At 41.3% G+C, this 13,288-nt stretch overlaps 1 protein-coding gene across 2 annotated transcripts in view; it reads right to left on the bottom strand.

Annotated features, from left to right (window-relative positions):
• Window positions 1-3,849: 3,849 nt before the first annotated feature.
• SULF2 (sulfatase 2) overlaps window positions 3,850-13,288 on the bottom strand; it is a 61,181-nt gene continuing 51,742 nt past the window's right edge. The window contains exons 12-20 of one of the 2 annotated variants that reach the window (XM_008945521.1): window positions 12,201-12,297; window positions 10,390-10,484; window positions 7,971-8,030; window positions 7,418-7,587; window positions 6,788-6,930; window positions 6,506-6,629; window positions 5,164-5,194; window positions 4,799-4,855; window positions 3,850-3,880 (exon numbers count right to left, since the gene is read on the bottom strand). In XM_008945521.1, the coding sequence (XP_008943769.1) occupies window positions 3,850-3,880; window positions 4,799-4,855; window positions 5,164-5,194; window positions 6,506-6,629; window positions 6,788-6,930; window positions 7,418-7,587; window positions 7,971-8,030; window positions 10,390-10,484; window positions 12,201-12,297 (808 nt within the window). The remainder of the gene's footprint in view (window positions 3,881-4,798; window positions 4,856-5,163; window positions 5,195-6,505; window positions 6,630-6,787; window positions 6,931-7,417; window positions 7,588-7,970; window positions 8,031-10,389; window positions 10,485-12,200; window positions 12,298-13,288) is intronic. The other variant, XM_008945522.1, reaches the window with a different exon arrangement.

Genomic DNA, 13,288 nt, shown 5'->3' with positions numbered 1-13,288 from the left:
TTCACTGTGTAATAGAAAACTGACTTCTCCCAAGTGAGTAAACAAAAAATATAATCTGTGTTGTTGATTGCTTCTTCTTGGGACTGTAAGCAAGAGGTGGTTTTATTGTTCAGAATATTCAGAGATCTTCCACATCAATAGAAATAACTAGAAGTACTCTAAAATCATTCATCCTCAGCACACAGCCAGTTGTGTTCCAAAGGGAATGTAGATTCAATCGATCTACTTTATGCAACTCTGTCTCTGCTGTTAGTACTCAGTGTATAGAGTATGTAGGTGATTGATAGTATTTATTTGAACCCTTCGGTCCAATTCATGTGTGTTTTTTAATGCAAAACTTTTAAAAGCCTAAAGAACTCATACCTTTTTTTTTTAAAACATGTTTGTTGAGTAAGTGCTGTCTACTATAGTTGAAAGGCAACAATCCCTTGCTTTTTATATCAAATCAGAGTAGAACAACCTTTATATTTTGTAGTTGTTCATTACATTGATGGAAACTACAAACCCTGAATGCTTTCATTAGGTGAGCTCTTAGATTATGTACTACTTTATACTTTGTGTCCTTTTCATTTTTTAAAATAAGTGATTCTATTTATACATCTATGTATAACTGGTACCTGACTGATGTTATCAAAAATCATTGTTTTCTCATCATCTGTTTTTAGAACGTTGGATGTTTCCAGTACCTACTTTTTTTGCTGAATCCAAAGATTTTTAGTTTAAACTTGAGTAAAGGAGGGGGAGGGGGGCATTTTTTAAATGCATTACTGACATCTTTCTTGGCAGCACTGATCCTAAATACTCCATCTAGCTTGAAAATCTTACCTACTGCAGTAAATAAATCTGACCTTGAAATCTGTTTAATATCTCCACCAATTCTGTTTTGGTTCTACAGCTGCAGAGTTCTCTGAATGTTTTTAAAGAACAACCTGTGTAACACTCTTCAACAGCAAGAGAACAGTTAGTTAGCTATAGTACAGCACCTCTGATCACTGCTGCATAACCAGCATCGTTTTGCTACGTCTCTGTTACTCTCTTGATCACAGAAACCATGTTTTTATAAAACTCACATGCAGTATTTTCTTCCAATCTTGGCATAAAATATGGCTTTTAAAGTTAGAAGATCAGAACCATTTTTAGTCATAAGACAAAACTATTTGAATGTTGTACCAATTAGCACACATTTTATTTTAGAATTTATGTGCAGACTACCAGATGACAGGATGATACAGCAAGTATGAAACTATGTAATTCTGAGAGCAATATTTAAAAATATTCTCAGGAGAAGGCATACAGTATTGAGAATTGCATTTAAGTTTAGTTTACATTATAAGTATTGCTTTAAATATCTGTATCTTTATTTTGCAAAACAAAAATCATGGGGACTGATTTATAAAAGAGTTGGTTGTAAGGTATTACTGCTCTTCTGATTTTTGTGTTTGGATGTTAATAATAATGTAAATAAAGGTTTCTATTTAAAATCAGAACTTGGTGACACAGTGTATTAGCTGGCTGATAACTGCATCCTGGAAAGGTGAGAGAAAACCCAGTGCTATTACTGAGGAGAGATTATATATATTTAGCAAGTTACTTCACTCTGTTTCCTAGCTGGGAGTGACAGCTTGGACCTTCCACTTGTGAGACCCAGTTAGCAACTCACGGTGCACCAGCACCGAGTGGAACTGGTGCCTTACAGCAGCAGGTTTTAGCAGAGCTGAAGGGAGGAGAGGCAGCAGCTTTCCCCTGATCTTGGCAGCAGCCTACCCCTCCTAGCACAAGAGCTGCTTCCCGGGTCACACACGAGCCCCACAGCTCCACAGCTGGTACCAGAGGACCCAGTAAGGTCTCAGGCGTCCGCGCGGTACGCAGCAGGAGCGGTACGGGGCAGGGCTGTGGTGGGCACGGCCCCTGGTGGCACAGACACAGGCTGGACACAAGGTGAGTGCAGTGGTGTTATCTAACCTAGGGCTCTTTCCACACTCCGACTGGGGAGGGCAGACAGCTAATGCTGGGCTCTCCAAACAGACAGTGTGTTTCTATTGGTAAGTTTAATTATTCTTTTACTTATTTGCATTGATCCAAGATCTCATAATCTAGCAGATGTTTCTGTTAATCCATGAAATCTGTAAGAGGTTATGAACAAAATCTATGGCTAGATAAAGACAGCCAATCATATTTTACTTCTATAATTAAAAAAGACTTGCAAGAAAGTTGGGGGAAGTGTATTTGACTTATGTGTGACACATACAAGCTCTGGCCTTGTTTTTCTACATAGCACATAATGAAAGACCCACTGACACTTTTTGAGCATGGTTTTTTTTTTTTCTCAGTTCCTAAATTCAAGTATATTTTTTGAGGATGTGGTACCATAGATCTATATCCCTTGTGAAGTAATTCCACTTGAATTTCCTAATGTGCAAAATCAGGAAGGGTATCACAATAATTATTTCCACAATGTATCTTTTACATTGTTTCTAGAAGTGTGCAATTTAAGTTTGTGTTCTGAAAAAAAAGGTACCTCTTTGTTAAGAGTGAAGGCCACAGCTGGTCGAGTCTGTCACAGGAGCACCCTCCTGCATGTGCCTTTAAAACAGGTAGTAGATGAACATGAAAAAAATCATAAATACAAGGATCACGGCCGGGGCCTGTACTGCAAGTGTATTTAATCACATCTTTATGAAAATACTCAAGTACTCTGTACACTGTGCTTCCTTAGTAAAATGATTGGGGTTTCCCTTTAAAAGCCTTTAAAACAGTAACTGTTATTCAGAACATCTACTTTGTTGTAGACTAGAACTAGATTATTCCTTATTAGCTACAAGTATTGAACTTCTTGGAGCTGCCTTTTTTAAAAATAAAAGTTACACTACTAAGAAAATGCTGCTTTCTCATTGGAATTGTTTTGGTCATACAATATAATATTACCACATAAAAAAACTTCCTACAAATCTGATTTCATTAAAATTTCAGATGTACATTTACGCAAGTTTTTCGGTACTTTTAAAAATGGATAAATTCTGAAATGTACTATGCAACATTAAGTAACATTTTGAGAAATGGTGTGTGGGCATTCCACTCTTTATTAACAAAATTCTTCACAACCTGAAGGAATTTATTTTCAAACAGTATATTGATCAGTATTTACACAACCCCTCCAAAAATCTGGCATTCTGCTAGTCAAGATTTTTCTCTAATTTTCTGAGAGGTGTCAATAGGATGGACAAGTAGACAGGGAACTAAAACGTATCCTCGGAGGAAATTTGAGACACATCACGGTGTTGAGAATATTCAGTGCTGCTCACTTCAATTCCTGAATCTCTTAAAAGCTCTTTTCCATCATTACCTTTACCCCAGGTAGAAGGGAAAGTGTCCACGTTTTCTAGATACTTGGCCTCTGAAGTTCTTCTCATGACATCTGAAAATAGAGTTGAGCTGAAAAATGCTTTGTTTACTTCTGCTGTCTCTGTGTGCACTTCTTCCCCTGGGACAGCACTCCTCTTTGGGATGCAGCTGTATTTCCTCTTCTGTCCATTCCTGGATCGGTGCTAGTGGTGTCTTCTTGGAGTACAGCGCCTTGTGAAGCAGGTGAGGTATAATCCAAAGCAAAAAGCAGGTACAATAGTGGGTTTCAGAGACCTGTATTTCTGACAGCATTTCCCATAATTTCACTGCATCTACTTAATCCACTCACCCGTGCAAACATTCTATCTATTTCAGCCTCAAAGTTTATCCAGTCCTCCAGGCTAACATTAAGATTCTCTCGGCAGTTGTGCACCTTCCTTTACTCTGTACATGGATTCAAGTTCTGGCCAGTTTGTGTCCTCACGGAGGCGCAGCAGTTGGGGGAGGTTACCCCTCCCAGCCTTCCCACAGTTGTCCTCTTTAAAATAAAACAAACACAATTTAGTGTATAACATTGTAGTAAGTAGTTAGAAATAAATTTTTAATGGTTCCATGAAAGAAAAAAAACAAAACAAAACAAACAAACCACTGAGGGACCACCTCTGAAAATACCGGTCACAGAAACAATCCACCAGTGTTTGAAACTTCAACCTGTACAAAACTCAGAGCTCATTAATTCCAGCTGTGTTTTGGTTCTAAAGCCACCCAAATCTTACCATTAAATGACTGAATCCTCTTGGGGCAAGTTGGCAATGCCAGACTCTGCCTGTGAATCTACTCGTATGTATTTTTTCTCTATACAGTTTAAGAGCACCTTCTGATTTTTAATGAGCCAAAGTCAGCCCTCTGTTTAAGGGCAGATGCAGAGACAGTAAGTGGTGTAGCAGAGGTAGCTGTTTTTCACAGCTTTAAATTCGTGTCTCACGCTTGGGTTCCAACAAGTTGAGAACAGTGGTTGGACAGCAAGAAAACATGTGATACTGTCTCTACTCTCAGAAATTACTGTCAGCTTTGTTCTTGCTGGATGGTGTGAGAGACTGCTAGGCAGCTGCTACAAGTTTAAATTCAGACAAAACCCAACATAATGGTCTCCAATCGTTACTGGCACTTAACCATAATTGGTTTGTTCAGCTGAGCATCCAGCTCTGCTCAAGTTGGAAATTGTCTTGACCTTCCTGCTCCCGATTCCCAGCACGTGTGTACTGAGAGGCCTTGTACAGCAGTACTTGTCTGGTGATGGCACTGTCGTACTTGTGCATAATTTAGAGGACTTCCCACTGAAGCACTCCATGAGAACAGATGATGACGATGTTAAAGGTGCTGCATGCAGAACAGAAGTGAAGGAAAGAAAGGTAAGGAAGAGCTTAATGCTTTTTGTGACCAGCCCCCAACTCACAGTGACTTGGCAGACGATGGTCTCTTCACATCTGGCCACTTTCGACGCTGAAACTGCCTAATTTTCAAGCAGCAAAAGGAGAAAAAAGTTAACCATCACCAAGAAAACCACCACAGCACTACAGTCTGAAGGATTAGGAAGGAGAAGAGTTTAGCCTGAGCAGTCACTACGAAGATTAGAACATGCTGGAACACTGAAATAGAAATAGCTCCAGTGTTTCAAAGTAACACAGGTGGAAAGCTCTGCAAATGCCACCATGCCAGGCACTGTCTGTCCACGGTGCTCCCAGTCCCACACCAACTCCCTTAGCACAGTAGTAGCAGCTAGTATTTAAGAGTAGTAATTAAACTTTTAAAAAAATGTACCTGTACTGCTCGTAGCTTCCATCTTTAAGTCCTAGATGAGGAAAAATTAACAATGTTACTAACCGTTGCCTGCAACAGAATAAGGTCAGTAAGGCATGACTTAAAAAGACCTAAGACTGTTAACAGATTGATGTGTATTGCTGTGTTGTATATTTGCATGTGTGTTAACTGGAGCTGTTCCCTTGGTATTTTACCCCTCGTTCCAGGTCAGCTAGGTTGTAAGCTGGGCTAGGTATGTCCTTCAGGGGTGCATTTAAATGCCCAAACCTGCTGACTTAAAACTGTACAGCTCTGTGTGGTGCATGTATTAAATAAGACCTGAAATAGTATTTTGGGTTTGGTGGACTCAGGCAGATAACAGTATTTTTGAGGTGGGGGGTCCTCAAGCTCTAAAGGCTATATACATTTTTAAAAATTATATTTCTTATGCCAGCTTAATAGTACTATGGGGTACAAGAAATGCAATCTAAAAGAAGAAATATAAGTGACTGCATTTTTTGTTTTGCCATCATTCATCATAAAAACATCACAAAAGCAGTATAAAGAACAGATCCTAGTTGGTAAACCCAGAGAAAATTTAAGGGAAAGGAAAGGATTACACCAACCTAGAACACGAGCAAAGACCCATTTTGCTCTTTGGAATTTAAATACAGTTATAAGAGCACATCTTCTGGTAGCACAGCACAACCATTCTTGTGCTGTTCCTTCACATCCACCTTGAACTAACACGGGTAGAGGAAAACCAATCAGCTTAAGCACCTTTATGAAGTCAAAGTTATTTTTAAGCCCATTTACCACAAAGCTGCATGGGCTGTACTGTCTTAAAATAAGTTTTCAAAGGTGGGGCCTTCAGTTGGAGTGCTGAAATTCAGCTGCCCAGCTGGTTGCCTAGAGAGCTTGAGCAGCCTCCATCCTGGAGGTTTTCAAGATCCAACTGAACAAAGCCCTGAGTAACCCAGTCTGACCTCACAGCTGGCCCTGTGTTGAGCAGAACTTTGGACCAGATGAACTCCAGAAGTACCTCCCAACTTGAATTGTCCTGTGAGCTTGCTAGTGGTTGTCAGGGTATTCCTTCCCTCTCACAAGTTTTCTTCCTGCCTCATCTCATTCCCATGCATCTCAGCAATACTCCTCACTATACTAAAGTATTCTTCCTCATTTGAGAAATATTAGATAACACAAATTGAACAAATAGAGACATTGAGCATGCAGCTGTCACGCTCAGCAGACATTACCAGTATAAATAAACACTAAAATCCTTCTGACTGAGACAAGTTTCACACTGGTAAGAGCCCCATTTCCTCTGGGGAGTTTTTGAGTGTTAGCAGGAAGAGGCACTTACCCAGGTCCATGTTCCTAGTTCTTGGATTGCATTGTTTATACCCTTTGCAGCTCCTTAGTTCCATGAGCTGGATGTGCAGTTGATTGAGAACATCTCTGTCCAGTGTATTCACTGCATTGATGAGCTGCAATAAACAGGGGGTCGTGTTAGTGACTGCTGCAGCCAAATCATAGTACGTGAAGTGATTCAGGCCTTATCTACACCCTGCACCAATACTGCACTGCTGTTTATCATCAGTAAGGAACGACTGTGTGTTTCCAGAGTTGCTGTATCACCAGGTACCTGGTATGGATCAGTATTGAGATCAAAATACTCCAAAAATCCAGTAGCAAATTCACAAAACAGGAAGTTGTGGGTCTCGTTGATTGTCCTCAAACACCAGTATGTGTTGTTGTTGGCACTGGTACAGGCGCAGAAGGGGCCCACTGCAAAGGGAAGAGTTACAAAGAGATAAAGCAGCACGCTGCTGTTTTAGCACTGTTTATTCCTTTGTTTACGGTGTTTCTTTATTCACAGATGGTTACTCTGTCTCACACCTGAGCTCTACAGCAAAGGATGCCTTCCAGCCTCAGCTGCTTGTTCTACACATACCCAACCCACACAACACAGCTCATCTGAGCCACATCTCGGCTAGTCCCCTGTCTGCTCTGGCTGGGAAGCATTCCCGATGGTGAGACACTACACATAACTGGACTGTACATGACAGCTGTAGGCTTTTATTTGGAGTTGGTTTTGGTTTAAACTCCCTGGCCTTTTTGCAAGGATAATGCCAGCAGTAAAACCAGGTGATTTAGCACAAGGCAGGCTGTGTGGCTTTGGCTGCACAGTTAGCGATACCGGTAGCTGCTGGTAACCCGGCATCCTCTTACTCCAGTACCCACCTACCTATTACTTAGTTTAAAGTCTCCTTACATGTCCAGAGGGGAGCAGTCTGCCAGTGCTGGTTGTCGTGGGTGAAGCAGGTCAGACCAGGCATGCTGCACGTGTCGTTGTTTTTTATTCTCTTGAGCAGCTTGCGCAGTTTCTTCTTCCGCCTCTGCTCTCGGAGCAGCCACAGCCTGTCTTTCTCCTGTAGGGCTTTCCTGCACACATGAAACATTAGAGTCATGCAGACTCTGTTAGACTTGAACACACCTATAAAAAAATGAAGCGGCTAATAAGTTGCTTTGAGGGAAAGAAAACTTTTTTTTTGAATTAAATGGCTTCTCTTCTCCATGGCTCTCTGTAAATCTTTGCAATTCAGTGTCACTGAAACAGGCAGGCAAAGCTGGCCTGAGTTCTGGGATGTGGCATTCCCACACCAGGAGCCTTATCTCAGCATTCACAAGAGTTTTAATGTGGGCCTGGTTGCTTGCCCAGGTGTCTCTGTTTGTTCCTTTGACTAGAGGACCAATGAACACCTACTGCCTTTGCGCATGGACATGTCTCTGCATTTCCTCTGTCAAAGGAACAGGCCTTCACTTACTTGAAAGGATGAAGACTGGATCCCTTGTGCCTCAGTTTGCTTTTGTGTTTTGGATGGTAACTGGAAAATAAAAACAGCATTGTTGATGAACAACAGAAAGACAATTGTTCCTGTGGTATGTGTTCCATATCACACTATCATACTGGGGCTGAAGCAGATTTAAGCCAGTGTCGCTTCTCCCATTTCTTCACTGAAGGCATGTGGTGAATACAAAGCAACTTGGCTAGACTGGGTCAGGCATTTGTGAGGCCCTGGTTCGTTTGTGCCCAGTGACATCTGGTGCTCCAGCCCTGCATTGCAACAGCGAGCCACAGATCAGTCCTGCTGCAGCTTCCCTGTGTAGCTGTCATTGGTTCTCCTTTCCCTGCACAAGGCAGGTGAAGAAATGTTGTAACTAAAATCAATACATTTATAATTCAACTATTCCTTCATTTGTTCACAGACAAGCTCATACCACCTTCCTAACGTCTTCCTTCTGAAACAATAGTACCAGTTGTACTTAGTAGTGTTGGGTTTTTTTCCTCCACTGTTAGTAGCTAGAAGTTCCAGGAAAAATTTTAACGAGGTGCATGGAAACATCCCCACAATATCAGTGTCTAATACATCCCAAGATATGGAGGGTGTAGGCTGACACACATTCTAGCTGGGTGGCTTTACTGTTCTGGCTCTGTCTCCAGAAACTCTTCCAAGATTTGGCAGAGATTTCGTTTCTGTGTAGTTTGCAAAGTTAAAGACAAGGCAGAACAGCTTTACTCAATGGCAATATTTTCTGACTGATAAAGTTACTAACCACACAAATCAGCAAAGACAAACTAAGTTCAATAAATGTTATTTTCTGTAACAGCACAGCATAATTCAGTCAGTTGTCTAGCAAATTCCCTTCAAAACAAATCTTAAATTATTAATGCTACTGGGAGCTTTAATAAATTTAATCCTTATAGCAAATTAACAAAGTAAGATTATTAAAGATCTATCTTGAGCCAACATTTTTATCTTGCCCAGGGTCTATGCATTTCATTACCTAATCCCAAATGCTAGACCCTAATTCAATGCAATTCTGAAAACACTTCAACATGTATAACTCAGCTGATTAACTTCACTGATTTCAGTGGGATTTTCCTCTTAATGCTATGCACAAATTTAAGTGTTCCTATACTGGGCCTGAAAAAATGTAACATTCTTTACTTTTAGTATAAAATATTTACTAGAAAAATAACTACATATTTATAGTATATATTAAATAAACTCAGTTGTTAACATCAGTTTTGAAAGCAGTGAGTTATTAAAAAACAAAAACAAAACACACACAAAAAAACCTCAAACACACACCACACACAAAGGTGGGGGGATTTGCCATTTAGAATGATAGTGGCTTTATTTTAAACACTTCTTCTCCGTGGGTCCCACGTCCTGGTTACACCCGTGGGACAGAGAAGCGTCATCCACAGCCTCGGGCCACTCAGTTAATGCTGCTGCACCACAGGTCACACCCCAGCTGCCTCCTGGTCTGAGTGCCCCAAGGGCAGCTCTTTGTGCTGCTCGTACAGCTGCTGTACCTGGGGACATCTGGCTCCCAGCAGCCTCCTGCTCTGGGATCACTACAACCAGGAGCAGCTGCTCCTGGTTCCTTTCTGAACAGCTTTTTCAGAGGACAAGCCTTTTTGGGTTAACACTTGATTTTGAAAGATTCTCTGCAGTGCTTATTTGCAGAGCTTTGCTTGCTCCCCAGAAAGCTTTGGGTGTGCCTGAACCTTCTTTCCATGCAATCAGCAGGCTGATCCTACTGCCGTTTTACAAATGTTTGGCTGTAACAGAAGTGACCTGTACCAGGGGACAAGAGCTGGTGCACTACGCCAGCGCAGTTCTAAAAACACTGTTAGGCTGCACCCACTGTTGAATTCCTGCTTCTCCCCCAGCTGTCAGTCTCCTGACATGAATACTGCAGGGACTGCATCCTAGGAGATAACACATCCAGCCTTGGAAAAACTGAATGGAAAGAGATTCTCTCATCTCCCCACCCCATATACTTTACATACTACTCTTTTTAACAGGTTTGTGTCACACTGCACCGCATTGACACGGTGCCCTTGTGGGAAGCAAGTGTTCAGAAAAACGCCTGCACCTTAAAATATTCTTCTCTGGTATCTAATAGCAGCATCTTTGGTACAAGAGCATAAATAACTGGTTTATAAGCTGCATTACACATCCTGCTACTCCATCACCTCTTGATTAAACTCCTGCCTGGCAGAAGGTGGGTCCTGTACTTCTGCAGCACTCCCAACTGCCCCAGAAAGTGTTATACAGAAACACAGTAAGTGAGAAACCACTTAACAAAACAGATTCTGATCTCTCCTGTGAGAACATAAATCTGCTACAGTTGCACACCACAAGTAATTACTTTGAAGTATACAAGAAATACCTTATCTTGTTACAATCACACTCTTCAGGTCGCTTTTTCTTCAGATGACCTCTCACCTCCCTCAGGTTCTTTATTTTATTTTGCAAAGTTTCAATCTAAAAAAAAGTAAAGATAGAGGTTCAAAAAATGCAGCATGTTTTAGTCTTATTCTAACCTCCTCCAACCCACGCTATTGTCACCAAAAGCTTCCTCTGCACTGCCCTCTGTGACTCGCCCCTAAGGAGCACTCTCAGGTGATTTACTGTTCCAGCAGGGAGCTCCAGCTGGACAGGACCTCGCTGGCACAGTTTGCCTGCTTTGACTGCCCAGTGTGAAAGCTGAACTTGGCACTGGGGGAACAGGAGGGCACATAGCCCCAGATGGACAACCACCCCTGGGCTCCACTGTGGTTTTTATTCTTGTGCTCCACAGCACATTTGCAAGTGGAGACAGGTTACTCAAAGAAAGCAAAGCCCTTAAATTTCAACCTGTTATGAACCCGAGAAGGGTTTGTAAGGGGAAGGAGTCCTCTGAAGTTCCCTCTGCAGAGCTTCTGCAAACGAAAAGCAGCAAGGCTCCCAGCATTTTGCATGGCAGTCTTTAGCAGAGTCTGGCCACACAGGATATGGATTAGCAGTTAATTGTGCCACCCACGTGGTTTATTTTAAACTGCCATTTTCAGTTAAAGAAACTGCTTTTGTTCGGTCTACTTCACACACAGCACGGCCCATCTCCACTCAGAGGGGTGTGGCAGGCATCTCCCTCAGGTCCCTGCGCAGCAGAAAACACAAAGTAGTCCAGTGCAAACAACAAAGGCACTGCAGAACTCCCATTAGGCACCAGTGACCATAAGTCTGGTGGAAGCAGATGGCTGCTGAAGCACAGGCAGGACAGAGTGTTCAAGAGAAATGCAGGGTCCAGCCCTGTGACCCTAAATCAAGAACACAACAGCACAGACACAAGCTCTCATTCTCTTTAGCACTCCACATGACCAGCATTTATGAAGAAAACAATTAGAAGAGTATGGTCACATTGAAGTTGCCCTTTTTTTAAACCTATCAGAGCTAGTAAGTTTTTCAGTGTCTGTCTGCCTTACTATGTGTCAATCTGCACCAGAAAAGGGCAGCAACAATTGTTACACAGGACTGTGCTGTGAATTCACTAAGAGTTACAGGAGGTCCTTTCTTCAGGAAATTTCTTTCTTTGGCATTTTTTTCACCATTGCCTCATCCTTAGAAGGCTGCCTCTTCTGTACATGTGTGAAGGATTTGAGTTTATATTCTTCAATATTAGTAATAAAAATGTCAGATTACGTTTTACGGGCAAACGTCATCGGTCACATTTTCTCCAGGTTACTCCTGTACACAAGCCTAAGTAAAAACAATTCAATTCCTAATTGCAAGGGTTAAACATAAGCAAGCAAATCAATTCTAGAGGATGGAAACTAAAGAAGCTCTTTTTCTCTTGGGCTTATGCTCGACAGTTTAAGGCCTCTTTTCAAGAAGTGCATTGAGGAGCAAAGCTAATAAGGTATTAAAAAGATCCAGATGAAATTTTTCCCAGGATAAGGACACTTATAAGTCTCTCGTTCATGTCATAAGGTTTATGACATTTCTCAGCTGTCCCTTCTGTTCCTTTCTCCACTCTGCATCTTGTCTTCACAAACCTGTAACAACTTAATTATCTCTGAAATCAGCCAGCAAGTTCAAAAGGTCCCAGGGAGGGACAAAGATGCCTGGGGCAGACAGACACAGTCAGCATGATCCTATCAGCCCCCAGAAAAGCATGCTAAAAACACACACTGAAAATGCACAGCTGATAACATCACTGACCTCATGGTCAATATGAAGTTTATGGTCCTTCCAAGCTTGCAGTGACCTGTAAAGATCTGTGTCACACTGAACGGTATCGTTCTCCAGGATGTAGCACCTTGGTATGGAAAAGCAAATGATGTTTATTACAGTGGATACACATACAGAGCAACACAAACGGCTCTTTCTAATAACACAGCTCCAGGACAGATGAGAAGACAGACTGGAGATGACAAGCAGAGTTAAAAAAACAACCAACCAACCAAAAAAAACAACCCAAAAACAAACCAACCCAACACAAAACCTCAATGTTCATTCAAGAGAATAAGAGTTGCTATGAGCTAGGGAAGAAGTTTGGGGTTGAGTTGCCATGGAAATTTTTCACAAGTAAAAAAATTCAAGGAGAATATTCCTTTGAAAGAGAACTTGTTGATTGCTTCATTTCTATATGTAAATTGTGCTGCACAGAGCTCTTGCTTATTCATTAGGTTGTCTACATAAATAATCCCTACTAGTGGCAAGCACTGAAAGCATTACTCAGAAGCAATTTCCCAATGCATAATTAAGTGATGCAGAGGTAAGGGCAAGGACAAAGTACTTTTTTATAACTTCTTCATTACTACACGATAAAGAGGGGAGGGGGGAAGAAACAGAAATTTTGTTGTTTTCTACATAAGAGATAAAATTTTTCAACGATCTCCCTGACTTCAAAGGCAAGATACCCTCTGACAATGTTAAGTGCTTATGTGTCACTAACTTATAATGCCAATTCAGGTTTTAAAATTTTTTCAAAACCAAACAAAAACCCCTGCCTGAGAGATTTACCCAAGAAGTTTGTTAGGGGTAAAAAAAATACTATTTTTGAATGCTTGCTTAAATTAAAACTGAGTATTTTCAATACTCCTTTATTTTCTTTAAACCACCTCAAGGCATGTTGTCCCAGTGCCTTCTTTTCTGCAGGTGTGCCTGGGGAGACACTTCATGAATAAAGCACAACCTTCCTGACAGTTCCTCGTATTCACCCAATAAGGCAGCAAAAACAAATCAATTTAACTTGTTCCAGAAAAAGAGCACAAATAGTGATTTGTGGGTCTGGAACATTCAGGAGA

This window comes from Merops nubicus, unplaced genomic scaffold, assembly GCF_000691845.1.
Source record: "Merops nubicus isolate BGI_N331 unplaced genomic scaffold, ASM69184v1 scaffold5368, whole genome shotgun sequence".
Taxonomy (NCBI): Eukaryota; Metazoa; Chordata; class Aves; order Coraciiformes; family Meropidae; genus Merops; species Merops nubicus.
This window is presented reverse-complemented; position numbering and strand designations above follow the sequence as displayed.